This window comes from Taudactylus pleione, unplaced genomic scaffold (assembly GCF_031769625.1).
Source record: "Taudactylus pleione unplaced genomic scaffold, aTauple2 ptg000086l, whole genome shotgun sequence".
Lineage (NCBI taxonomy): Eukaryota > Metazoa > Chordata > Amphibia > Anura > Myobatrachidae > Taudactylus > Taudactylus pleione.
Genome location: NW_028284488.1, coordinates 12867328 through 12894278, shown reverse-complemented (window position 1 = coordinate 12894278; position 26951 = coordinate 12867328). Strand labels below are relative to the sequence as shown.

At 45.5% G+C, this 26951-nt stretch overlaps 1 protein-coding gene across 5 annotated transcripts in view; it reads right to left on the bottom strand.

Moving 5' to 3' along the window:
* FBH1 (F-box DNA helicase 1) overlaps positions 1-26951 on the bottom strand; it is a 152077-nt gene that overhangs the window by 82848 nt on the left and 42278 nt on the right. For 4 of the 5 annotated variants that reach the window (XM_088468710.1, XM_088468706.1, XM_088468711.1 and 1 more), the window contains exons 9-14: positions 15343-15511; positions 14118-14340; positions 13723-13812; positions 11925-12012; positions 1204-1290; positions 665-801 (exon numbers count right to left, since the gene is read on the bottom strand). In XM_088468710.1, the coding sequence (XP_088324836.1) occupies positions 665-801; positions 1204-1290; positions 11925-12012; positions 13723-13812; positions 14118-14340; positions 15343-15511 (794 nt within the window). The remainder of the gene's footprint in view (positions 1-664; positions 802-1203; positions 1291-11924; positions 12013-13722; positions 13813-14117; positions 14341-15342; positions 15512-26951) is intronic. The other variant, XM_088468709.1, reaches the window with a different exon arrangement.

Here is a 26951-nt window from a genome sequence, read left to right as displayed (position 1 = left end):
CGCTCTATGCGCGGTACCTCCACCCCTTGTAACAACGCTAGCGGTGTTATAACAGGATTCCAGGAGGGGTTATACTACAGTATATACCACCTGAGCCTGGGAGGGGGCAGAGGGGCCGCAGATTAAACTCCGTTCCCCATAAGGGGAACAGAGCTATACTTACCACTGCTGGCATCAGGGCTGCGGCTAGGCATTCGGAAGCACGGACACAGCCTCTATATTAAGCTGTGGCGTGTCCTCCCTGAGCTACTGCCAGGGTGCCTGGGACTCCGACACACACTCTTTTTAGTGGAGGCGGGTCTCCTGATGCCTCCATGTAGCAGGCTGACAGACGCAGTACTCTGTCAGCCTGTCCTCAATGCTTTGTGAAAGCTAGAAATTAAAATAAAGTTGAAATAAAAGAAAAAATACTAAGTGTGGGCTGGAGCTCAGCCCTATGTGACTGGCTCTCTCGGGCACATTCTAAAAACTGGGGCTGATGGGGCATAGAGGGGGAGGAGCCAGTCACACTTCAGAATTATTTAAAGTGCCAGGCTCTGCTCTACCACCGTCTATACCCCACTGTCTTGAACTCCAGTGTCCCCTAGTGGATGAAGGAGAAAAGTTCACATACAATCTGGATACTGGTTTATGAGGCACAAATATATCACAGAAACACACTTACCTGAGTAAGATAAAATATGTGAGTATGTGGCACCACACACAGAGCATTTACAGCCCCACGGAAAGTATAAATCTGCTGGTGAGGATCCCCAACGAACATCTTCCCACACCTCTGGGACAGTACAATCTTCATAATAGCTACAAACAAATGAATATCAATGGTAGAAAGTTATTAGCATGTTCATCTTACTGGACAGGTTATAAAATATTTTACATAGCATATAGTAACTGATTTTATTTGCTGTACTGGAGTCAGTTTCAGCTCAATCAGTATAAAGATGGATACTGCTTCATCACTATATGAATTATAACAACATCATTCAGATTTTAGGTTGGAAAACTTGATAACACATTGAGGGGAGATCACACTCAACACATGGAAAGAGCATATAAGTCTGAACTTAAAAAGATGTGGGTGTTTACCAAATGCACTGCAAGCAATATAAATGGAGGAAAAGAATGACAATTTAGTTAATCATGTGATAATACAATTTTGCTTAATCGTTTCTCTGTAAGCAACTAATGTGGAGTTGAACTCACAAGGAGTACAGTCCTGGGCTTCATCTACAAATATAGCATCATAATGATCGAGAACCGGTTTTCGGAGCTGCCAAAGCTTCAGATATCCTACAAAATAAAATAAAAATATGATTATAAATAGTGAATTCAATTACACATACTACGTTAAACAAAAACTAAAGAGCAAAAGTAGCCCACTTATATATCACAAGTGTGAACATCTGTTACGTTAACACAAAAAGCAGCATTTAGATTTAGGAGCAAACTCAAAAAGAAGGTGCTCATTATATCTGTGCTGTGTGAAAAAGCACAAAAAAGTATATAAGTCCATCCAAAGAGATGACAGACTTTTCACCCCTGCATCACAACATTGTTTATCGGGTGCAAATTTGCACAATTTAGCTGGATTTGCTCTAAATGAAGCCCAAAAAGTATATACTATAAATATGGTATATCTGGACAAATCTGTATACACCATAAGTAAAAATATCATGCAAAGTAATGAGTCAAATACATTTATTGCACTAAATCATGAAAAGACAGATCTAAACACCAAAATTCCCATATCAGCCATGAAAGACATAAGAAGATGTGGATGCTAAATCAAAAAAGTGTAATGACAACTTATTGAACAGTTATCAGAAAATACTGAAGGCTATGTAATGATGGAATAAAAATGTACTGAATATATAGAAACATTGTATTACACTATACTATGCTTAGCATTAACCAGTTAAAAAAAAGAGGAATGTGGATATTTATCTACATATGTACAAAGAAAAATATATCATAAGTGTGGTCACTATAAGTGACCATATATAGATATATAGATTATTTTCCCCTTTTTACATTTATTTTACTTAGAAAGTTTTCCCAACAGTAAATGCCAATATTCACAACTAAAAATGAGAGTTATGGTAAAACTTACCTTTGTTATCTCTCTTTCTTCGTAGTCCACAGGGAGACATTGGGGTGTAGGTTGGATCTGGAGGACCGGATACCAACAGCAAAGCTTTTCAATCCCAGGATGCTCCGGTTCTTCCCCCTACACCCCGCCCATAGCCTGGGGGCACTTCACTTTTGTTAACAAGCCCAAGGCAGGAGCAGGACAGGAGAGACGGAAGACTGGTACACTGAAGAATCACACTCTCACACAGAGAAGGAAACAAGTGAAGAAGAGAAGAAACCCATAGTAGCCAGGTGCGTCAGGACGGGATGTGTGGACCCTATGGACTTCAAAGAAAGAGTTAACAAAGGTAAGTTTTACCATAACTCATATTCTTCTGCAGGGTCCATAGGGCTCCACAGGGAGACACTGGGGATGTCCCAAAGCAGTGTTTCAAGGGCAGGAATGCTCCTGCAGTGATAGGAGAACCCTACGTCTGAAGGAAGCATCCTGAGAGGCAAATGTATCAAAGGCATAAAACCTAAGAAAGGTGTGGACAGAAGACCAGGTGGTCGCCATGCATAGCTGTACAGCTGAAGCGCCACGCCGGGCTGCCCACAAGGGACCCACAGAGTGAGTAGAATGAGCAGAGACTGTAGTCAGCACAGATAGGCTCGTGTGCGTGTAAGCCTGTGAGATAGTCATGCGATTACATCTGGCCAGAGTCTGTTTGTTAGCTGGCCATCCCTTCTTGTGGAATCCACATAGGACAAAGAGGGAGTCCGATATCCTGATGGAAGTAGTACGGTCCACAAAGATCTTTAGAGCACGGACCACATCCAAAGATGCCAAGAGGTCTGGTGAATTAAAGGTCGGAACCACAATTTTCGTATTCAGGTGGAAGCGAGAACCACCTTGGGAAGGAAGCCTGGGTGTGTTCGAAGAACAACCCTATCCTGATGAAATATCAAAAAGGGGGAGCGGCATGAAAGCGCCCCTAAATCCGATACCCTACGAGCAGAAGCTATAGCCAGAAGAAACAGAGTCTTTGCATTGAGCCATTTGATATCCACCGATTCCAAAGGTTCAAATGGAGGTTCCTGAAGTGCATTGAGCACCAATGACAAATACCATGGAACCACAGGAGGGACAACGGGAGGCTGTAACTGTAGAAGGTTGTAACCGTAGAACACCCTGCATGAAGGTGTGGACATCTGCGCTGAAACCAGATAGACAAAGCAGAAACTTGCACTTTGAGAGATGCTAGGCGGAGGCCTAGATCCAGTCCAGCCTGAAGAAAGGCAAGAATTCAAGAAACTTTAAAGATCTGAGGGTCATAGTTTCGTGGAGCACACCATTGAAAATATGCCAAATTCTGTGGTAAATCCTGGCTGAGGCCAGTTTACGTGCTCCGTTAGGAGGGATGTCTCAAGAGCCAAGCCATTTAAGACAGGCAGGCTAGGTCCGGATGTAGACATGGACCCTGAGACAACAGGTCTATTCGTAGAGAAAGTTGAAAAGGAACGTCTAGAGAGAGTCTTAGAAGATCAGAGTACCAATGACGTCTGGGCCAAACCGGAGCTATTAACAGGACTGTGCCTCCCTCCTGTCTGAATTTCCGAAGCACTCGAGGAAGCAGGGCTATTGGAGGGAAGAGATATGCCAACTGAAAGGTCCATGTCACAGACAAGGCGCCTATAAAGGGCGTGTCGGGGTCCTTTGTTCTTGCTCCATAAACTGGAAGTTGTTTGTTGTGTCTTGAGGCCATGAGATCCACTTCTGGAAGACCCCATTTGTGCACCAGAAGCTGAAAGACTTCTGGATGTAAAGACCGTTCTCCTGCATGCACGTCGTGACAGCTGAGGAATTCCGCTTCCCAACTGAAAATCCCCTGGATGAACATGGCAGAGATGGCTGGGAGATTGCGATTGGGCCATGTGAGAATGCGGGACACTACTGTCATTGCTGATTGACTTAGAGTGCCCCTTGATATTTGAGGTAGGCCACAGCCGTGGCATTGTCGGACTGTACTTGTACTGGCCTGTTTTTCAGAATATTCTGAGCCAGAGTGAGAGCTCTGTAGATGGCTCGAAGTTCTAGGATGTTGATTGGCAACATTGCCCTGGAAGGAGTGTTGGCTGGTTATTGCGTCCCATCCTCGGAGGCTTGCGTCTGTAGCCCAGTCCGGGAACCAAAAGGGACGACCCTATTTCAAATGGGGAGTATGTAGCCACCAGGCTAGGGTCAGGCGAACCTCTGGGAGAAGGCTTATCATCTAGGAATTGAGCAGATGGCGTAGCCCGTTCCACCTGGAGAGGATCAGGTGTTGTAGGGGCCTGGAGTGAAACTGGGCGAACTCCACCATGTCGATGGTAGACACCATTGATCCCAAGGCCTGCATTGCAGAGTGAATCGACACTCTGCGATTGTAAAGCCGTCTGTGTAGTCTGTACTGTAGTGCTGAAATCTTGTCTGCAGTCAGGAGATTCTCTGAACTCGAGAATCCAGGAGGGCTCCCAAATGTACCATCCATTGAGTAGAAAGGTAATGGTTACCTGGCATTGAAGAGTCTCTTGGGAGCTTGCCAACAGCAAAAGATCATCCAAGTATGGGAGCAGTCTGATCCCTTGACGACGAAGAGAGGCCGCCATAACTGCCATGATTTTGGTAAAGGCCCGAGCGGCCGTTGAGAGGCCTAACGACAGAGCCTGAAATTGGTAATGTTGCTGTAGTATAGCAAACCAGAGATATTGTTGAGAAGGCGCTATAGGTAGATGTAGGTAAGCATCCTGAATGTCCATGGATACCATAAAATCTCCAGGCTCCTTAGCTAGGATAATAGAACTGAGAGTTTCCATACGAAACTTGGGCACCCTGACAAACTTGTTCAGAGATTTGAGATTGAGGATAGGCCGATGAGACCTATTGGGCTTCTGAACTAAGAAAGGGGTAGAATAATAGCCTTTGCCCCGTTGTAAGGAGGGGACCCGATTTATTTCTCCTGAATTCAGTAAGGAGTGAATGGTTTGTGGAGCAGCAGGGCCTTGGTTGAGTCTGATGGTGGTCCTGTGCAAAAGAACTGTTGGGGAGGATCTCCTCAGGAAGGAGAGGGCGTATCCATGGGAGACCACTTCTCTTACCCAGGTATTTGACGTGGTTTGATGCCAAACCTGGGTAAATTGAAAAAGTCGGCATCCTACCCTGGGAGAGGCCCACCCTGTCAGGCTGCAGGCTTGTCCACAGACTTGGCAAGTGGACGTCTAGTAGCTCAGGCCTGTTTGGCCCTAGGCTTGGAGGCCTTGGCTGATGTCTGTTGCCGTGAAAAGGACTGACCCTAGGCTTTGCTTTGAGGGCGAAAGGAACTAAAGGATGACATTCTAGGTTTTGTATTATAGGTAGACGGACGGAACACTGTCTTGGAAGCTGCCAAAGAAGTCACAATTGTATCCAGCTCTGGACCAAATAGGATGTCTCCCAAATAAAGGAGAGACTCCAGAGCCCGTTTTGAGTATGAATCTGCTTACCAGGAATGGAGCCAAACAATACGGCGGGCCATTACCGAAGTGGCAGATATCCTGTAGGCCAGGAGAGCCATATCCATAGCTGCCCCACCTAAGTTGGAAAGCTGCATCCCTAATGTGATATACATAGGAGAGTTGCTCCCTTGAAGCATCAGGGGGAAGTGTTCTTCCAGGGCCTCTGCCCAACTCTCAATGGCTTTCGCCACCCAGGCCGTAGCCCTAGCAGGACGAGTAATAGCTTCTGTAAGAGAGTAAATAGATTTATGACAAGCTTCTATACGTCTATCTGTAGTATCCTTCAAGGAGGTAGCAGTATGAATGGGTAACGTGGCATTTTTAACCAAACGAGTTACACGAGAATCCACCGCCGGGGGAACTTCCCATTTAGTGCAATCAATAGCTGAAAGAGTAAAAGGAACTGAACCATTTTGGAATTTGAAACCTTTTACCAGGCATATTCCATGCTTCACTCATGTGATCAGATAGCTGGTCTGATTGAGGGAACTCTGGTAAAATTACCTTTTGTCATTTAAAAAGTGCATTATTTTTCTTAGGAGGGGGTTCATCCTCTTCTATTTGTAAAATGGATTTTACAGCTCTGACAAGAGCAGGTACATCTAGTTTAGAGGGTGGCTCCTCTTCTCCGGAGACGGAGTCAGAGTGAGAGAGGTGTGCGTCTTCTGCCTCCCTAGATGATATGTCAGAATTAGATAACTGAGTGGACTGGGAGGATAACAGAGCACGTTTAGAGGGTTTAGTAGGTAAAGGCTTTTCCCTTTGTAGCACTTGCTGCAAGGCTGTAGAGGTAGTAGCAATGTCTACCCATGGGGGAGGCAAAGGATTTGCATGGCGTACCTGTTGTGGCCATCCCACAGAGAGAGCCACTACGTGGACCACTCCCTGTTACGAAATTTTTGCCAGCATCTGTGAAAAGGCTGCCAAGGGTGGGTCCTGAGGCTGCGTAGCAATAAGTGCAAAGCCCATCCTGAATGAAGTCTTCTGGGGCTAAGCCCACTGAGCAGGAGTTACAGTACAACAGAATAGGGACAGGATCCTGAGGTTGTTTGGTATTCTTTCCTCTGCCAGCCATAGTAATGATACAGTGCAGTGAACACTCTGCAGTATGTGAAATATGGCATAATGTAGTGTGCAGTCGCGCTATAAATGACCCAATATAATATGCAACAGCGCTATATATGGCATCATGTAGTATGCAACAGGACAATATATATAGCACAATATAGTGTGCAACTGCGCTACTGGTGGCCCCCCTGGACCAACAGCACTATATATTGCACAAGGTAGTATGCAACAGCGCTACATATGACACCAGGGAGTGCAACCGCATTAGATATGGCAAAATGTAGTGTGCAACGTAGTATGAAGTATGTGATAGCCCTCACAAGTGTGAGGTACAATGACCCTCTATACCTTAGTATGATAGGGTATAGCAGAAGAAAGGGATAGCTAAAACTGACAGTATAAAAAAACGGAGATTAGCGCTAGCACAAGTCACATACAAATCAAAAAAGAACATTACATGTCTGCAATGGGCACTATTATCAACCACACAGACCGCAGTGGATGGTAGGATATAGCGCTGTATAACCTGGCCCTTGGGAGAGGTATACAGGGAGACTGCTTGCCTAAAATGGCTACCGCGCAACGGAGGGTGAGGGAGGAGCAGTGTCCACATCAGTGCCTCCGGTCTGTCTCCTGAGACCAAGGAGCAAGACTGCACTAATACGCGGGTCCCCACAAACAGGGTTCTGTCTTACCTGTCCCCTGGATTCCGTGCTGCAGTAAGGGGGTCCGGGGAGCCTACTAGCTAGTCCCCCTCGGATCCCCACCGAGAGTACCTAGCGCAGGCTTGGTGTCAAGGCGCCACGGAGGGGTGATGGGGTGGCAGCACAGACTTCCGGAGGATAGTCTGGTGCTGCTCATCCTTATGGTAAAAATAAAAAGCTTGGGATGCATAATGGTGGTCCAGCTCCTTAGCGGACACCAACGAAACTGCTGTGGGCGGGGTATAGGGAGGACTGGAGCATCCTGGGACTGAAAAGCTTTGCTGTTGGTGTCCGGTTCTCGAGGTCCCAATGTCTCCCTGTGGACCCCTATGGACCCTGAAGAAGAAAGAAAGGCTACCCCCAGCAGGCAACCCATAATGTGATGGTGAAGGCAATCAATGGGTACCATTTAGTGATTGGAGAGTTGCATTAAACCCTTAAGCTGCGTACACACTAGACGATAAAAGTGAACGATAACGATATATCGTTCATAATATCTAGTGTGTATGGTCTGAACGACCAACGATGCGCGCTCGCGCAGGACAATAACGATGTCTGCTGTCGTCCAAACACGCAGGTCAATCTGACGATATCGTCAGGAACTGACTGATCAGTGATGTGGCAGAATGACGTCACTGAACGATATCGTATGGCCGGCAGTTCAAGGGCAAACACTGAAATATCGCTCAGGGAGCATATAGTCTAGTGTGTATGAGCGTTTAGATTGTCCTAAAATTATTATCTTGACATTTATGAATTTTGTAAAGGACATTCTAAAAATGGAGAAAGTTGTTTTAAATCTTCCAGGCTGCACTAGTGGGTGAGAATGAGGACATTCAGTTCCAAGCAAAGGACTTCTCACTAAACACATTTGTTTTGTAAGAAAACTGTCTGATGGGTGTGACCAGTTCTCATCTAAATAAGCATATTTTAGGTTCCACAGGGATAGGCTCAGGCATAACACAAATTCTGAATGTAGCTACTTCCAGTCAAGACTAAGGAAGAGGAGGAAAGATCAATAATAAAGTCCAAAAATGTAAATCAGATTGTCCACAATGAGGACAACTAGTGTACTGTAACATGGTGGCTCAGGACAGTCTCACTGGGGCTAAATTAAGTTGGATAAAGATTTGGATCGTTTTATTAATTGCGACACAAGATTCAGCTCACATCCTTCCAGGTCTTCATCTTTGATAATGACACTTAATTACTTTAGATCAGGGGTTCTCAAACTTTTTTGCTCTGGGACCCCGTCTAACAATAAAATTATCCCAGGACCCCAGAAAGTTACTGCAGAATGACTGCCACACATGTGTGGTCAGCAGACCGCTCATGCACAGTAGCACTATGGAGACGCAAAACTGAAGTGAGGTATCTGCTAATGCAGGGGCAGAACTATGGGAGACAATGGAGGTGCCTCCTCTATTGCCCACAATATAGTCACCCCAGTTAAGGCTATTCAATATTATTGTTTTTGTGCATAAGTGATAGACAGATATGCACATTTATTTTCCCTTTTGTTTTAGGAGGGCACCAAATTATAACTTGCCTCCGGGCATCTGGTATGAACTTACGCCACTGCACTAATGCGACCATTTCATTTAGACATTGCAGGGACGAGCTCCTTTCGAGGCCCCTGTCCCTGCAAGTAGCGGCAGAGTGTGACTGGGGAGACAGTAGGTGACTGGGGAGGCAAAGGGTGATGTAGGAGGCAGTGGGTGACAGAGAGAAACAGTGGGCGATGGTGGAAGAGGGTAGCATGAAAAGGCAGAGGGTGACTGGGGAGGCAATAGGTGACATAGGAGGCAGTGCGTAATAGGGAGAAGCAGTGGGTGACAGGGGGTAGGCAGAGGGTGTCGGGTGATGGAGAGGCAGTGGGTGGCAGGGAGAAGCAAAGGATGGCAGAGGGTGAGAAGGCAGTCGGTTGCAGCGAGAAGCAGTGGGTGACGGGGAGGAAGTGGGTGAAAGAGATGCAGTGGGTGGCAAGAAGCAGCAAAGGGTGTCAGGGAAGACAGTGGGTGACTGGGGAGGCAAAGGGTGACATAGGAGGCAGTGGGTAACAGGGAGAATGAGTGGCTCACATGGGGAGAGACAGAGGGTGGCAGGAGGTGACTTAATGACAGGGAGAGACAGAGGGTGAAATGGGGGAGGCAGATCACGGCATGGAAAGGCAGAGAGTGACTGGGGAGGCAATAGGTGACATAGGAGGCAATGAGTAATAGGGAGAAGCAGTGGGTGACAGGGGGAGGCAGATGGTGTTGGTGGGTGACGGAGAGGCAGTGGTGGCAGGGAGAAGCAGAGGATGGCAGTGGGTGACAGGAGGCGGCAGTGGGTGGCAAGGAGCAGCAAAGGGTGGCAGGAAAGAAAGTGAGTGACTGGGGAGGTAGTGGAAGGCTAAGGGTGACATAGGACACAGTGGGTATCAAGGAGAACCAGTGGGTTACAGGAGGAGGTAGTAGATGAGAAAGACAGAGGGTGCAGTGCGTTTCAAGGGGAGGCAGTGGATGACAAGGGGGAGGCAATGGGTTTTTAATAAAAAAAAAATTCTGTTCCCCCCTCCAGTTCCCACACTGTGCTCCCCTGTTCCCCCATATGGTCTGTGCTCAGCACTCCCTTCATTCCTCCTCCTGCTGAAGTTTCTTCTCCCTACACAGCAGTCAACACACATTCTGTGTCCTCCCACCCTGGCAGCAGTGGTCCCCCAGGCTACACTTACTTAACAACATCTGCACAGACTGCAGAGAGAGTTTGGCAGCTGGCTCCTCTGAGTCTGTCTGCTGCTGAGGCTTGCTGCCTGTTTGTCAGTTTCTGCTGCTGGGCAGGAGGAAAAGAGAAGCTGAGCACTGGGGTGGGACGGGGCTGCCTGACGACTCCTCGGATCTCTCAGCCAGTGATCCGAGGAGTCTGAAATAACAGACAGTTCAACTGGTTTCACTCTCCTCAGAGGGGTCGTCAACCTCACCCCATGTGAGTCGCGACCCCAAGCTGAGATGGCCGCGACCCACAGTTTGAGAACTGCTGCTTTAGATAAAAGGCTGAAAGGCTTAAACACTTATAAAGTCAAGTTAGCAGGAGTCAAATGTCTGGAAAACTTGTAGAGATACTCACTACCCGAGGGCCTGGACACGTGGTTTCTTCTTTACTTGGTATCAGGAACATTTTGAAGTTCCACATTTCAGGCACATACTGGCATGTCATATGTCCAGACCACGGACTGGTCAGTGTTCTCCCACATAACATGCTTTCTATGTGTTGAGTACTATAAAAATGTGTGTTTTCGATTTTATATAATTAGTTTTGCATGTTATTTTATCAAGTTTTGGTTTGAACATTGACAATAAAATCCTATATGGCAATTTCCCCTCTTTAGCACAAGACAAAAATACAGTGAAGCTAGAGACTTGTGCAATCAAAGGTAATGTAAGCTAGTTTTTAGAACATTGAGGAAAATGGCTGACATTTAGCTAAAAAGATTACATGCAATGTGTGACAGTGTCCACATATGCAGTGTTTTATTGGCCAAATGGGTTATTTCAGACCTAAATGGCTGACAATCTTAGGGAGCATGGGCCCAAACAGATAGAATATAAAAGGTTGATTGGGATGGAAAGTAATTTCAGTCAGTCACCAACCACATCTTATTGTGTATAAATGTGGCCAAATCTAACAGACACTCTGACAGAGCGCTCGCTCTGAATCAGGGCCGGGGTTTTTTTTTTTTTTTTTTTATAGAACGGCCTCCTGGCTGCTCGCATTGCTGTGGGTTGCCACCCACAGCTAATGCGAGCGGCCAGGATGATGGTCAAGACCATTGCGACCATCGGGCTTGCGACGAAACCATTGTGGTAGGGTCTCGTGGCCGCAAGCCCCAGAGAGCTTTCGGCTCAAACAGAGCCGAAAGCTCTCCCACTGACATCACTTGTGATGTCAGTGGGGCCACCCCCAAACGGTAGGCGTTCCCACCCACAGCTAATGCGAGCGGCCAGGATGATGGTCAAGACCATTGTGACCATCGGGCTTGCGCCGAGACCATTGTGGTAGGGTCTCTTGGCCGCAAGCCCCAGAGAGCTTTCGGCTCAAACAGAGCCGAAAGCACTCCCACTAACGCCTCCGTCTGGGCAGCCACGCCCCTGGCCCGCCTACCAAAGGGGGCGAGCTGTCACTCACCATCGACAGCTCGCCCCCTTTGTTGCGAGACCCGGAGTGACAGAGTGCCCGTCGCTATCTGAGTCTCGCGCATGCGCATGACGGTGCCGGCTCCATCGTGCGCATGCGCTCTGGGCCACCATCGACCCGGTTGAGAGCGCTCAGCGCTTGCGACCGGGTCTGAATCAGGCCCAGAGATGCCTGGGCATTTGGTGGAAGGGAAGAGCAGTGGGACTGACCCATGTGTGAACACCCTTATCCCCAGTTCTGTCCCACTGCAGCAGGTGAATATATACAACATTACATACTGTTAATTTTGTATTTCAGATTCCCCTATATATGATGCTTTAGTTTAGTGTCCCATAAATGGTATATGTGTAAGAGATTAGGGATATTTCTTACCATCATGAGTCATTCTGTAAGCACACACACGTGTTTCATCAAGACTTTTCATTTTTTCCCAAATTTTATCTGCTTCTCTCACAGCAAACTAAATAAACCAACATTAAAATGAAAAATACATTGATTTACTCAATGACTTAAAGGAGTATATACTAAAAGCATAATGTGTGCTTGCCACAGGGGTGGTTTTTTTTTTTTTCTATGTATGGTACTTTATAACTTTATTTCTCTAATCTCATTGGGATACTGGATGTGAACACTCACTGTCGAGTCACATTATTATGACCTCCAGCTAATAGCCAGAGTAACCACCGTGTGCAGCACGGACTGCAGCTAGACGAGCTGGGGGTGACTCAATAAGGTGCTGGTAGGTTGGCACAGGTATCTGGAGCCATGCTGACTGCAGTGCATCCCACAGCTGCTGGAAAGGGTGTGGTGGAGTATCTATAGAGCGAACACAACAATCGAGGTGGTGCCACAGATGCTCAATTGGGTTCAAGTCCGGGGAATTAGGGGGCCAGGGAAGTACTTGGAAGTTTAGTTCGTGCTCTCGGGATCGGGTCTTGGTCGTGCATGTCGACCTTTTGTCCCTGTTGACCTATTGAGTGTCTAACATTTGGTGTCTATCTAGACATGGTCTTCCTTTTTACTGTAAATCTTTCAAACCACACCCGTGCTCGTCCAACCACTGACGGACATTTTTTGCCTTGTGACATGTCACATTGTATTGCTACAAAATCCCATCCACTTGAGGGAAGACAATTAACATGTATGGGTGTACGTGCTCTGCAAGGATGAATTCATAACCAAATCGGTTGAGAGTGTCTTCTACATGGATGAGTGGGCCCAGGGAATGCCATGAAAATATTCCCCAGACCATAATGCTGCTACCACCAGCTTGTGTTCTTCCTGCAATGGTTGCAGGGGGTTAGTTCTCCAATATTTCTCGCCTGACACGCCAACGTCCATTCGTTCAATGAAGCTGAAAATGTGACTCATAGTTGAAACCAACCCTTCGCCAATCAGCAGAGGTCCAATTCCAATACAAGCGTGAAAATTTAAGCCTTTTCCGGTGCACCTTCGTTAGCATAGGTGCAGTGACCACCCGTTTGCTTCAGAGCCCCATACACAGAAGGGTTCGCTGAACTGTCGCTTTAGACACATATCTGATGGCCCCCAGGTTCATTTTGACGGTGAGCTGCTCCACTGTAGCGTGTCGGTTGGCCTTCACGCATCTTCTTAGCCGACGTTCGCCTCTCACATCTGTAGTTTCCACGTCGGTTATTCGCAATGGTACCATTTGTCCAGTCACAATACACCTTCACCACAGCAGCACACAAACAAGTTCACAAACTGCGCTGTTTCAGAAATACTGCCACCCTTGGCCCGAAAGCAAATAATCATCCCTTTTTGTAACTCTGGTAAATTGCCCCCTTTACCCATGACAGCAACGAGTGATGTGTGCAGCCGGCTTATCATACACTTTATATACCCACCAAGCCATCGCCTGACACGTGACGTACGCGCGGCCGTCAAATGTAAGAGGTGGTCATAATAATGTGACTCGACTGTGTATAAACAAGCATATACTAAAAAGGGGATGTGGTCAATATCCAGACCACGGGGATTCCGGCGGTCAGAATGCCGGCGCCGGAATCCCGACGCCTGTCAGAATCCCAGGGCTGGCACACCGAACGCCAGAATACCGATGGTAAGTAGCAGGGATGGGGTTAGGTTTACAGTGCGGGGAGGGGGAGGTTAGGATTAGGCACTAAGGGGGGGGGGTTTGGATACCTACCGACAGGTGTCGGTATTCTACCCGTTGGGATGTCAGCGTCGGGATTCTGACCGCCTGGATCCCAATCGCCAGCATCCCGTACCCATCCCACTAAAAAGATATAAAGCAAAGCACTCCTTTAGCATATGATGATATCCAACATAACAAACTTTAGTTGGAAACATAAATTGAACAAACCCAGGAGATAATTATTGCTCTCTTATACCCATCACAACCAATTTTAAATTTGTGTATAATATTACCTTTTATCTTTAGTACATGTATTTTATTTTCCCCCTAATATATTATTAATAGGTTATATTCTCATCACAGATCGCAGCATGCTGGGGTAAGCTACACACCTTAGAATATTAGCCTGTTAGCCCTAGTAAACTTTTTGAGCAGTCAATATATACCTGCTGTTCCTCTGGAGACACCAACACTTTTTCTCCATTCGTATTTTTGGACCATATAGGAACATGGTCTCTCTCAATTGTGTCATCAGCAGAAGAAAAAAAAGTCTCTAATGTTTTAACAACTAGTTTTGCTCTAATAAAGCCAGCTTTCTTTTCAGGAAGAACAAAGTTAACAGAATATGCAGTGAGCTTGTATAGGTTCAGCTTCTTCCTTTGTTGGTACCTAAAACACATGTGTACATACTATATTCAGTTAATTTGTTATATTTTATACAAAAAGTGGAAATAGATATTTATTTCACAGAATGTAATTGCCTAAGCTCTCCAGAGTATAATGATTTCACTTTCTTAACTTAATGCAGTGTGGGCCACAGAAACAAAGATTATCCTTTAGATTGTAAGCTAGCGAGCAGGGCCTTCCTACTTATATATCTGTCTGTTATTACCCTGTTTTGTTCTATTAATGTTTCCAATTGTAAAGCGGAACGGAATGTGCTGCGCTATATAAGAAACTGTTAATAAATAATGTGTAAATATATATTTTAGTTGACAAAGCAAATAAAATATAGGTGATGCAAAAAGTTAGAAAACAAGTGCTGTATATTTTGTCTTTTAATATACTGTAAAATCTATGAGAGCATTGGGCATGGAATCACTTGGTTAGTGGTTTTCTTCTTATATTATCTCTTTTCCACATATTTCAGCCATAATAGGAACACAAACAACCTTTTACATATTTTCATAGATAGTGGTATTATCCCATACAGATGAAATAGTTCTGTCTCACAACAGTGATTGGTATCCCAAAGTATTAGTTATCAGTGTGAGACAGAACTATTTAATCTATCTACATTAAATAATACCCTTACCTATGAGAATATAAAAATCTGTTGGACAACCCCACTCATTGGTTTAGTTCGGTTACATTTCTCTGTCCCTACTGATTTTCTGTGTTCATTAAATTAATGCAGGAATCAATGGCTATTTATATTTATTGACCAAGTGGCAGAGGAGCCAAAATTCTCAAAAAATAAAGATTCTAGATTTAAAACGTCTGCATCCCATGGCAAAAAGTGTGTTTTTTATGGGAAAACAGTGTTATACTATCAGAGAGTCATAGAAGCAGAAAGTTTTATATAAAACTGGTCTTTATGGATAAAATGTACAAATGTTGTGTAGCATTTTGTACTGCTAGCAGGTACACTAGTGAAATAATCACACTTACAATTTTCCTGTACTCTGATAGGCCAATGAATGGAAAGTTCTGCATGTCACATTCTTGGGGAAAAGTTTCTTAGCATGTTCTGCAATAGATTTGTTGAATGTTGCATACAAAAAGCGAAGATCCGGTCTCCTCTCTGCATACTTAATAAGGGTAGAGGTTTTTCCAGTACCTACACGAGACATGGATAATCAATACATAAAAACATATACTCCAACTCATATTTATTTTATAGTTTATTGGTTGGAAATTAAGTGCAAATGAGTTAGAATTGCATCTTCATACAGAATATTAAAACCCAGAGATTGACAGAAAGTAGGGACATAGCTCTCATTAACTAACATCAGCATTTGCACAGCAACTACTCAACAATTAGCATTTATCTTCAAGTCAGACAATGAAATCAATTTTAGGTTGCTATGGCTTCAGTGCAAATATTCCACCTATATCTTGTGGTAGGAAATTAGCCTCACAATATAAAAGATATGAAGAGAGGAGCAGAATTGGTCACAATAGGTAGAGAGGTAGAGACCAGTGGTGGCTCCAGAGGGGGGGTGGCAGCACAGTTCAAAATTCAAATCGGGGAGCCACACCAACTGTCATTTCAAACACTACCAAACATAGATGGCTGGGACTCAGTGGCAGTTGGTGTGGCTCCCCTTTTGAATTTTAGACTGCACTGCAGCCCCACCCCTGAAGCCACCACTGGTAGAGACACAATATTTTCAGCATGTTCATTTATGGCAGGCAAGGAAAGGTTTACAGAATGTTGGATTGTCAATTAACCGCTAAGCATGCATCAAAGTAGTAAATGGACGACCTTGTGGTTGTGCTGAAAAGTAATCAGAATTAATTCTTATAAATAATAATAAATAAAAAAAAGGAAGACAGACAGACTTCCAGGCAAATGTCAAAGGACAAAATTTACTAAGCGGCGGGTTCTGAACCCCAGGGGATTAGCGGCGGTTTGACGACTGTTTCTAAATGACACCAAAACCGCTAACTAGTCATTTTAGCCCTAGCCCTGTTCTATTCTCATCCAAAATGTGTTTTGGAGCGGTTTTGGTCTTAAGTAAATCTGCAGATCGCAAAACCGCTGCCAAACCACCACCAAACCACTGGGTTTAGAACCCACAGCTTAGTAAATTGTGCCAAAACCTCTTGATCTGCCTGCTCCTAAAACACTCTTCTCTAACCTTGGATTTATGCAACCAGTATAATGAAAATAGAAGTCTCAACATCGGTATAATAACCTTTACTGATCATCACTAACATGGCAATTATTGGACTACATACAGTGCCTTGCAACAGTATTCACCCCCCCCCTCCCCCCCTTTGCATTTTTCATGTTTTGTTGCCTCACAACCTGGAATTAAAATGGATTGTTTGAAGGTGTGCATCATTTAATTCACAGAACATGCATACAACTGTGAAGTTGTGTATTTTTTAATATTGTGAATCAAACAATATTTAGTACAACATAACAGAAAACTTCAGCATGCATAACTATTCACTCCCCTAAAGTCAGTACTTTGTTGAGCCACCTTTTGCGGCAATTACAGCTGCATGTCGCTTTGGATAAGTCTCTATGAGCTTGCCACTTCTTGCCCCTGGGATTTTTGCCCATTCCTCAAGGCAAAACTGCTCCAGCTCCTTCATGTTGGACGGTTTCCACTTGTGAACAGAAATCTTCAAGTCTGACCACAGATTCTCAATTGGATTGAGTGTTGCTTTAGCAGTATGCTTCTGGTAATTGTCCTGCTGGAAGGTAAACCTCCGTCCCAGTCTCAAATCACAGGCAGACTGAAACAGGTTTTGCTCAAGAATATCCCTGTATTTAGCACCATCCATCTTTCCCCCGACTCGAATCAGTTTCCCAGTCCCTGCTGCTGAAAAACATCCCCACAGCATGATGCTGCCACCACCATGTTTCACTGTGGGGATGGTGTTCTTGGGGTGATGGGATGTGTTGGGTTTGCACCAGACAGAGTTTTCCTTGGTGGCCGAAAAGTTAAAATTTTAGCCTCATCTGACCAGAGCACCTTCCTCCATACATTTGGGGAGTCGCCCACATGCTTTTTGGCAAACTCAAATCATGTCTTCTTATTTTTATCACTAAGTAATGGCTTTTTTCTGGCCACTCTTCCATAAAGCCCAGCTCTATGGAGTGTACAGCTTATTGTGGTCACATGCACAGATACACCAGTCTCTGCTGTGGAACTCTGCAGCTCCTTCAGGGTTACCTTTGGTCTCTGTGCTGCCTCTCTGATTAATGCCCTCCATTTTCCCAGCGCCTGCCGCCATTTTCCCAGTGAGTGATTGCTGCTCTGCAGCGCTGCTGCGGAGCAGCACATCGGGATCGGCGGAGAGGTAAGTATAATTACCTATGGGTGTGCGGCCCCCTGGACCCATGTGCACCGCACACCTTGCACCCATTATAAAGACGCCTATGTATAAGTGTTTTACACTTTGTACACTTGCTATATCTTTACCCATGAGAATTAGAGGATTCAATTTCATGGTGAATAGCTTTATTTTTGTTATTGCTTATAACTATGGTGAGAATCATAATCTCAAATTTTTCCTTATGAGATCCCCATAAAAAAAGAAACTGTATTTATTCTACTGTATTACAAAATATTGACCTAAAAAAAAAGCAAAAAAAGCAAAAAGAAACAATAATAAATAATTCACTTCCATAGAACAAAATAAAGTTATAGTTGTTTGACTCGCATCATCACAAAATGTGAAATTTAGTCTGGTCATGAAGGGGTAAGAGGAAAGTGCCTTAGGCACTAAAAAGTGATTCTAATTAGGGATGGAAGAAGAGAGAAGCAGCTGCTGAATCAGGCCCAAAGTACATTATACTGGTCATGTGCGGTACTTATCTAAAAACAGCTAGTCCGTAAATATCACCATAATCTGGTACGGTACTGCACATGACCAATATAATGTACATCCTACTGCAAACGCATGTATGTAAAAGAAAATAAAAAGGCATTTTAAATAAATTTGTACTTCAAGAGTTAAAAGACAGAGGTCTTCTTAAGGGAGAGGTGTCCCACTTTGATGTTTTTAAATAAAGTATATACAAAAAGAGAAAACTCCTGAGGAACTTATTGTCCCAAATTCTTATAAAGAAGTTGTAAAAAATTCATAGCAAGTGAAAATGGGATGAGAGCTCTCACCCATATATGAATGCATAGGATTCCTCAGACATCACTCAACAAGGTTTCTGCAACAAGTATGAAAACTGTCATTTTCTGTTAAGGTTTATGTGCTGAATCGGAATATGAAACAAAGGGGTATATTTACTAAAGATTGATTGAAAATCGATCAACATCGATGTTGTGTTTCTGGGGCTAAATCACACATTTACGAATACTTTAAAAAAAAAAAAAAAAAACAATACAAAATTGTCTGTTAGTAAATGTGTGATTTAGCCCCAGAAACACATCATCGATGTTGAGTGATTTAGATCAATTTTTATCGATTTTAAATTGAAGGAAACCAGCCTTTAGTAAATATACCCAAAATGTTCTATCACGTCACATTTTTAGATACAAGCAAAAATATCTTAAACGCTTGAAAACGCTTACAAATTTATTATGCTGCCTGGAATCGTACTGTGCCTTTATATATTGAATTTATTTATAAAAATTAATGCTATCTTTCTGCAGGGACAGCGATTGTAAACAATATGTATTGTTTAAATCCTTATTATGAATAAACACATAATATTTCCGACCCACTTCCATCCGTGTTAAGTGGCTGTCGGGAGGATAATAAATCAACAAAGTTTGCATTTGAACCAAATACAATACAATTTCTACTTTAGGAGATCGTTTTGGTTTATAAATTGCCGTGGCAGGTTGTCTAGTTTGAGTGTGATATTTGCTTTGTGAGAGATTTTAAAATGGAGCGAAAATGTTGTGCATATATAAATTCGCCAAACTGCTTTTGCTATATTTGTGGACAATTTACAGTGAAATCACAGCGTCAGTCAATCACGCAGAAGCTCATGCAAGCTTATTAGGCTTATTTCGGTCCCCTGCGGGTGATCAAGATAAAAGTTGGGTACCACTTATGTGTGCTGTATAACGTGCTATACAAGTCTGATGAAATGGATGAAGGGGAGCATGAATAGTGTGGCTTTTGCGGTTCTAGTGGTCTGAATAGAACCAACCAGTTACTTAGAAGATTGCCTAACAAAAAACTGAGGGATTTTCAAAGTAAAGTTTACATTTAATTAGGGGTGTGCACCGGCCACTTTTCGTGTTTTGTGTTTTGGTTTTGGATCTGGATCTTTCTTCGTGTTTTGGATCTGGATTGGTTTTGCCAAAACCACCCTTCCGTGTTTTGGGTTCTGGGTTTTGTGTTTTGGATCTGTATTTTTTTGAAAAAAAGCATAAAAACAGCTAAAATCACAGAATTTGTAGGTTTTTCTGCTCCTATGCTATTATTAACCTCAATAACCTTAATTTCCACTCATTTCCAGTCTATTCTGAACACCTCACACCTCACAATAGTGTTTTTATGTCCAAAAGGTTGCACCGAGGTAGCTGGATGACTATGCTAAGCGACACGAGTGGGCGGCACAAACACGTGACCCATCTAGGAGTGACACTGCAGTGGCAGACAGGATGGCAGTTAGAAAAACTAGGCCCCAAACTGTACATAATGCAAAGAAAAAAAGAGGTGCAAGATGGAATTGTCCTTGGGCCCTCCCACCCACCCTTATGTTGTATAAACAGGACATGCACACTTTAACAAATCAATCATTTCAGCGCCAGGGTCTGCCACACAACTGTGGCTGAAATGATTGGTTCGTTTGGGCCCCCACAAAACAAGCTGGCAATTAATGTGTCCCTGCACAAACTGGCTCTACGGAGGCAAGATGTCATCCTCATCCTCCTCATCCACCGATTCCTCACCCTCTTCAGTGTGTACATCCTCATCCTCACAAAGTATTAACTCGTCCCCACTTGAATCCACCACCACAGGTCCCTCTGTACGTTCTGGAGGCTGGTCTCCCTGGAAGAGCTGATAATTCATTTTGATGAACATCATCTTCTCCACATTCTGTGGAAGCAACCTCCTACGCCTTTCGCTGACAAGGTTCCCGGCTGCACTAAACACTCTTTCGGAGTACACACTGGAGGGGGGGCAACTCAGGTAAAATAGAGCCAGTTTGTACAGGGGCCTCCAAATTGCCTCTTTTTCCTGCCAGTACAGGTATGGACTGTCTGACATGCCTACTTGGATGCTGTCACCGATGTAATCCTCCACCATTCTGTCAATGGTGACAGTATCATATGCAGTGACAGTAGACATGTCAGAAATTGTTGCCAGGTCCTTCAGTCCGGACCAGATGTCCAAACTTGGTCCTGCCTGCCCTGCATCACCGCCAGCGGGTTGCTTAGGATACCTAAGTTTTTTCCTGGCAGCCCCAGTTGCGGGAGAAAATGAAGAAGGAGCCGTTGACGTGTAACGTTCCGCTTCAGCTGACAGTGTGTTCACCAGCAGGTCTTTGCACCTCTGCAGGCTTGTGTCGGCCGGAAAGAGAGACACCACATAGGCTTTAAACCTAGGATCGAGCACGGTGGCCAAAATGTAGTGGTCTGATTTCAACAGATTGACCACCCTGGAATCCTGGCAAAGCGAATGAAGGGCTTCATCCACAAGTCCCACATGCCGAGCGGAATCGCTCCGTCTTAGCTCCTCCTTCACTTTCTCCAGCTGCTTCTGCAAAAGCCTGATGAGGGGAATGACCTGACTCAAGCTGGCAGTGTCTGAACTGACTTCACGTGTGGCAAGTTCGAAGGGCTGAAGAACCTTGCACAACACGGAAATCATTCTCCACTGCGCTTGAGTCAGGTGCATACCCCCTCCTTTGCCTATGTCATAGGTGGATGTATAGGCTTGTATGGCCTTTTGCTGCTCCTCCATCCTCTGAAGCATATAGAGGGTTGAGTTCCACCGCGTCACAACCTCTTGCTTCAGGTGATGGCGGGGCAGGTGTGTTTGCTGGCGCTCCAGTCTTCGGCACGCAGTCGCTGAATGGCGAAAGTGGCCAGAAATTTTTCGGGCCACCCAAAGCGTCTCCTGCACGCCCCTGTCGCTTTTCAGAAAATTCTGCACCACCAAGTTTATTGTGTGAGCAAAACATGGGACGTGCTGGAATTTGCCCAGATGTAATGCCCGCACAATATTGGTGGCGTTGTCAGATATCACAAATCCCCAGGAGAGTCTAAGTGGGGTAAGCCACTGGGCGATGATTTCCCTCAGTTTCTCTAAGAGGTTGTCGGCGGTGTGCCTCTTACTGAAACCGGTGATACACAGCGTAGCCTGCCTTGTAACGAGCTGGCGTTTCTGAGATGCTGCTACTGGTGACGCTGCTGCTGTTGCTGCGTAAGGTGATACATCTACCCAGTGGGCTGTCACAGTCATATAGTCCTTAGTCTGCCCTGTTCCACTTGTCCACATGTCCGTGGTTAAGTGGACATTGTGTACAACGGCATTTTTCAGGACACTGAGGACACTTTTTCTGACGTTTCTGTACAGTCTCGGTATCGCCTGCCTAGTGAAGTGGAATCTAGACGGGATTTGGAACCGGGGACACACTACCTCCATCAATTGTCTAAATCCCACTGCACTAATGGCGGATACCGGACGCACGTCTAACACCAACATAGCAGTCAAGGCCTCAGTTATACGTTTTGCTTCAGGATGACTGCTGTCGTACTTCATCCTCCTCGCTAAGGACTGTTGGAGGGTCAATTGTTTAGTAAAAGTAGTGGTGTTCCTACTTCCTCTCTGGGATGATGAACGACTCCCAGCAGCAGCAGCAACAGCAGCAGCGGCAGCAGTAGGCGTAGCAATGCAGGATCCTCCGGAGGAATCCCGGATAGGAGAGTCAGTCATGCCAGTGATATGGCCTGCAGGACTACTTCCGATCCTGACTAAGGAGGAAATTGACGAGGAGGGAGTTGACGGTGTGGTTTGCAGGCGCTTGGATACAACAGGACAACGGGATTTAGGTGTCCCTGGACTGCTTACGGTCTGAGCCAAAGTTTCTGAACTTGACAGTAACTTTTTATGAACGCGCTGCAGGTGCCGTATAAGGGAGGATGTTCCTAGGTGGTTGACGTCCCTACCCCTACTTATTTCACCTTTACATATGGTACATATGGCAAGACAGTTGTTGTCCGGATTTGGATAGAAATATTGCCAGACCAAAGAGGTGGAATGTTTGGTCTTCTGCCCAGGCATGACCGTGATGGGCTTTTTCATCCCACGGACAACAACTGTCTCCCCCGGAGCCTGATTTAAACAAACCACATCACCATCAGAATCCTCCTCGCCAACTTCCTCCTCAGCGCCAGCTACACCAGTATCCTCATCCTGTTGTACTTCAACAGTGACATCTTCAATTTGCATATCAGCAAGTGGACTGTGGGTGCTCCTTTCAGCACTTGCAGGGGGCGTGCAAATGGTGGAAAGAGCCACCTCTTCCCGTCCAGTGCTGGGAAGGTCAGGCATCGCAACCACCACCACACTTGGACTCTCCTTGGGGATTTGTGATATCTTCTTAGAAAGCACAGTTCTTCGCTGTGCTTTTGCCAGCTTAACTCTTTTGATTTTTTTAGTGGGAGGAGTGCTTCCATCGTCATGTGAAGCTGAACCACTAGTCATGAACATACTAGGGATCGACCTTAGCCGTTCCTTGCCACTCCGTGTCGTAAATGGCATATTGGCAAGTTTACGTTTCTCTTCAGCTGATTTAAATGTCTTTTTCAAGGTCATTTTCCTGAACTTTGCCATTTGGGATTGTATGTGCCCTCTACTATGACATTGGGCATCGGCCTTGGCAGACGACGTTGATGGCATGTTATCGTCTATGTCATGACTAGTGGCAGCAGCTTCAGCACTAGGAGGAAGTGGTTCTTGATCTTTCTCTATTTTATTTTTATCGGAGAAAGTTTGGTCCTCCATTTATGTTATATCGATTTGATATATACGTGCGGCTAAACACAGAAAATAATTTTTTTTTTGGTTTGGACTGGAGTGTACTTTGTGGGTTACAGCACCCTTTAACGGTCAAGCCAGCCGGCCCTTTACTTATGACACAGGCGCACTCTTGGCACTACTTTGTTGATGCACGTGCGGCTACTGCGCACACAATTCACAAACACAGAAAATAATTTTTTTTGGGTTTGGACTGGAGTGTACTTTGGGGGTTACAGCACCCTTTAACGGTCAAGCCAGCCGGCCCTTTACTTATGACACAGGCGCACGCTTGGCACTACTTTGTTGATGCACGTGCGGCTACTGCGCACACAATTCACAAACACAGAAAATAATTTTTTTTTGGTTTGGACTGGAGTGTACTTTGGGGGTTACAGCACCCTTTAATGGTCAAGCCAGCCGGCCCTTTACTTATGACACAGGCGCACGCTTGGCACTACTTTGTTGATGCACGTGCGGCTACTGCGCACACAATTCACAAACACAGAAAATAATTTTTTTTTGGTTTGGACTGGAGTGTACTTTCGGGGGTTACAGCACCCTTTAACGGTCAAGCCAGCCGGCCCTTTACTTATGACACAGGCGCACGCTTGGCACTACTTTGTTGATGCACGTGCGGCTACTGCGCACACAATTCACAAACACAGAAAATAATTTTTTTTTAGGTTTGGACTGGAGTGTACTTTCGGGGGTTACAGCACCCTTAACGGTCAAGCCAGCCGGCCCTTTACTTATGACACAGGCGCACGCTTGGCACTACTTTGTTGATGCACGTGCGGCTACTGCGCACACAATTCACAAACACAGAAAATAATTTTTTTTTGGTTTGGACTGGAGTGTACTTTCGGGGGTTACAGCACCCTTTAACGGTCAAGCCAGCCGGCCCTTTACTTATGACACAGGCGCACGCTTGGCACTACTTTGTTGATGCACGTGCGGCTACTGCGCACACAATTCACAAACACAGAAAATAATTTTTTTTTGGTTTGGACTGGAGTGTACTTTCGGGGGTTACAGCACCCTTTAACGGTCAAGCCAGCCGGCCCTTTACTTATGACACAGGCGCACGCTTGGCACTACTTTGTTGATGCACGTGCGGCTACTGCGCACACAATTCACAAACACAGAAAATAATTTTTTTTTAGGTTTGGACTGGAGTGTACTTTCGGGGGTTACAGCACCCTTAACGGTCAAGCCAGCCGGCCCTTTACTTATGACACAGGCGCACGCTTGGCACTACTTTGTTGATGCACGTGCGGCTACTGCGCACACAATTCACAAACACAGAAAATAATTTTTTTTTAGGTTTGGACTGGAGTGTACTTTCGGGGGTTACAGCACCCTTAACGGTCAAGCCAGCCGGCCCTTTACTTATGACACAGGCGCACGCTTGGCACTACTTTGTTGATGCACGTGCGGCTACTGCGCACACAATTCACAAACACAGAAAATAATTTTTTTTTAGGTTTGGACTGGAGTGTACTTTCGGGGGTTACAGCACCCTTAACGGTCAAGCCAGCCGGCCCTTTACTTATGACACAGGCGCACGCTTGGCACTACTTTGTTGATGCACGTGCGGCTACTGCGCACACAATTCACAAACACAGAAAATAATTTTTTTTTAGGTTTGGACTGGAGTGTACTTTCGGGGGTTACAGCACCCTTAACGGTCAAGCCAGCCGGCCCTTTACTTATGACACAGGCGCACGCTTGGCACTACTTTGTTGATGCACGTGCGGCTACTGCGCACACAATTCACAAACACAGAAAATAATTTTTTTTTTGGTTTGGACTGGAGTGTACTTTCGGGGGTTACAGCACCCTTAACGGTCAAGCCAGCCGGCCCTTTACTTATGACACAGGCGCACGCTTGGCACTACTTTGTTGATGCACGTGCGGCTACTGCGCACACAATTCACAAACACAGAAAATAATTTTTTTTTAGGTTTGGACTGGAGTGTACTTTCGGGGGTTACAGCACCCTTAACAGTCAAGCCAGCCGGCCCTTTACTTATGACACAGGCGCACGCTTGGCACTACTTTGTTGATGCACGTGCGGCTACTGCGCACACAATTCACAAACACAGAAAATAATTTTTTTTTGGTTTGGACTGGAGTGTACTTTCGGGGGTTACAGCACCCTTTAACGGTCAAGCCAGCCGGCCCTTTACTTATGACACAGGCGCACGCTTGGCACTACTTTGTTGATGCACGTGCGGCTACTGCGCACACAATTCACAAACACAGAAAATATTTTTTTTTTGGTTTGGACTGGAGTGTACTTTCGGGGGTTACAGCACCCTTTAACGGTCAAGCCAGCCGGCCCTTTACTTATGACACAGGCGCACGCTTGGCACTACTTTGTTGATGCACGTGCGGCTACTGCGCACACAATTCACAAACACAGAAAATAATTTTTTTTTAGGTTTGGACTGGAGTGTACTTTCGGGGGTTACAGCACCCTTAACGGTCAAGCCAGCCGGCCCTTTACTTATGACACAGGCGCACGCTTGGCACTACTTTGTTGATGCACGTGCGGCTACTGCGCACACAATTCACAAACACAGAAAATAATTTTTTTTTAGGTTTGGACTGGAGTGTACTTTCGGGGGTTACAGCACCCTTAACGGTCAAGCCAGCCGGCCCTTTACTTATGACACAGGCGCACGCTTGGCACTATTTTGTTGATGCACGTGCGGCTACTGCGCACACAATTCACAAACACAGAAAATAATTTTTTTTTGGTTTGGACTGGAGTGTACTTTCGGGGGTTACAGCACCCTTTAACGGTCAAGCCAGCCGGCCCTTTACTTATGACACAGGCGCACGCTTGGCACTACTTTGTTGATGCACGTGCGGCTACTGCGCACACAATTCACAAACACAGAAAATATATTATTTTTTTAGCACTTGGGGGGAGCACCCCTGATGGACAGAGCACCCCCTGGACAACACTACAGCACCCCTTTAGGACTGGGACACTGCACAGGACTTTGGAGTGGACACAGCCCCTATGGAGAACTGACTGCACAACACAGTCCAGCCAGCCCCTATGGACTTTGAAGTAGTGGACACAGCCCCTATTAACAACAGCAGCACAGCACAACACAGCCAGCCCCTATGGACTTTGAAGTAGTGGACAACAGCAGCACTACACTACACTACACTACACAGCACTAACTCCCACCCTCCCTCTTCACTGTCCACAGCCGAGTGAGAAAATGGCGCCGACGCGGGTACCTTATATAGGATCCAAAACCCGCGAGACTCGGAAGGCGGGATGATGACGTTTTGCCTCGATTTCAGATCCGAGTCAGGCGGGAAAAGTCGAGCCTGACTCGGATCGGACTCGGATCGGGGGGGCTCGGGGGGGTTCGGATTTCAGAAATCCGAACCCGCTCACCCCTACATTTAATATTCCAATCTCCCATCAGCTACAAGACCAGTATCACTTAGACCTAAACTCACGATTCCAGTTCCTCCATCTAACTTGGAGGATTTCACCATTCCAGATAAAGAGCAACACCATAGCCCGCTGCTATTCCGCCTACATCTTGCGATCCCAGTTACAGTCCCGAGCATAA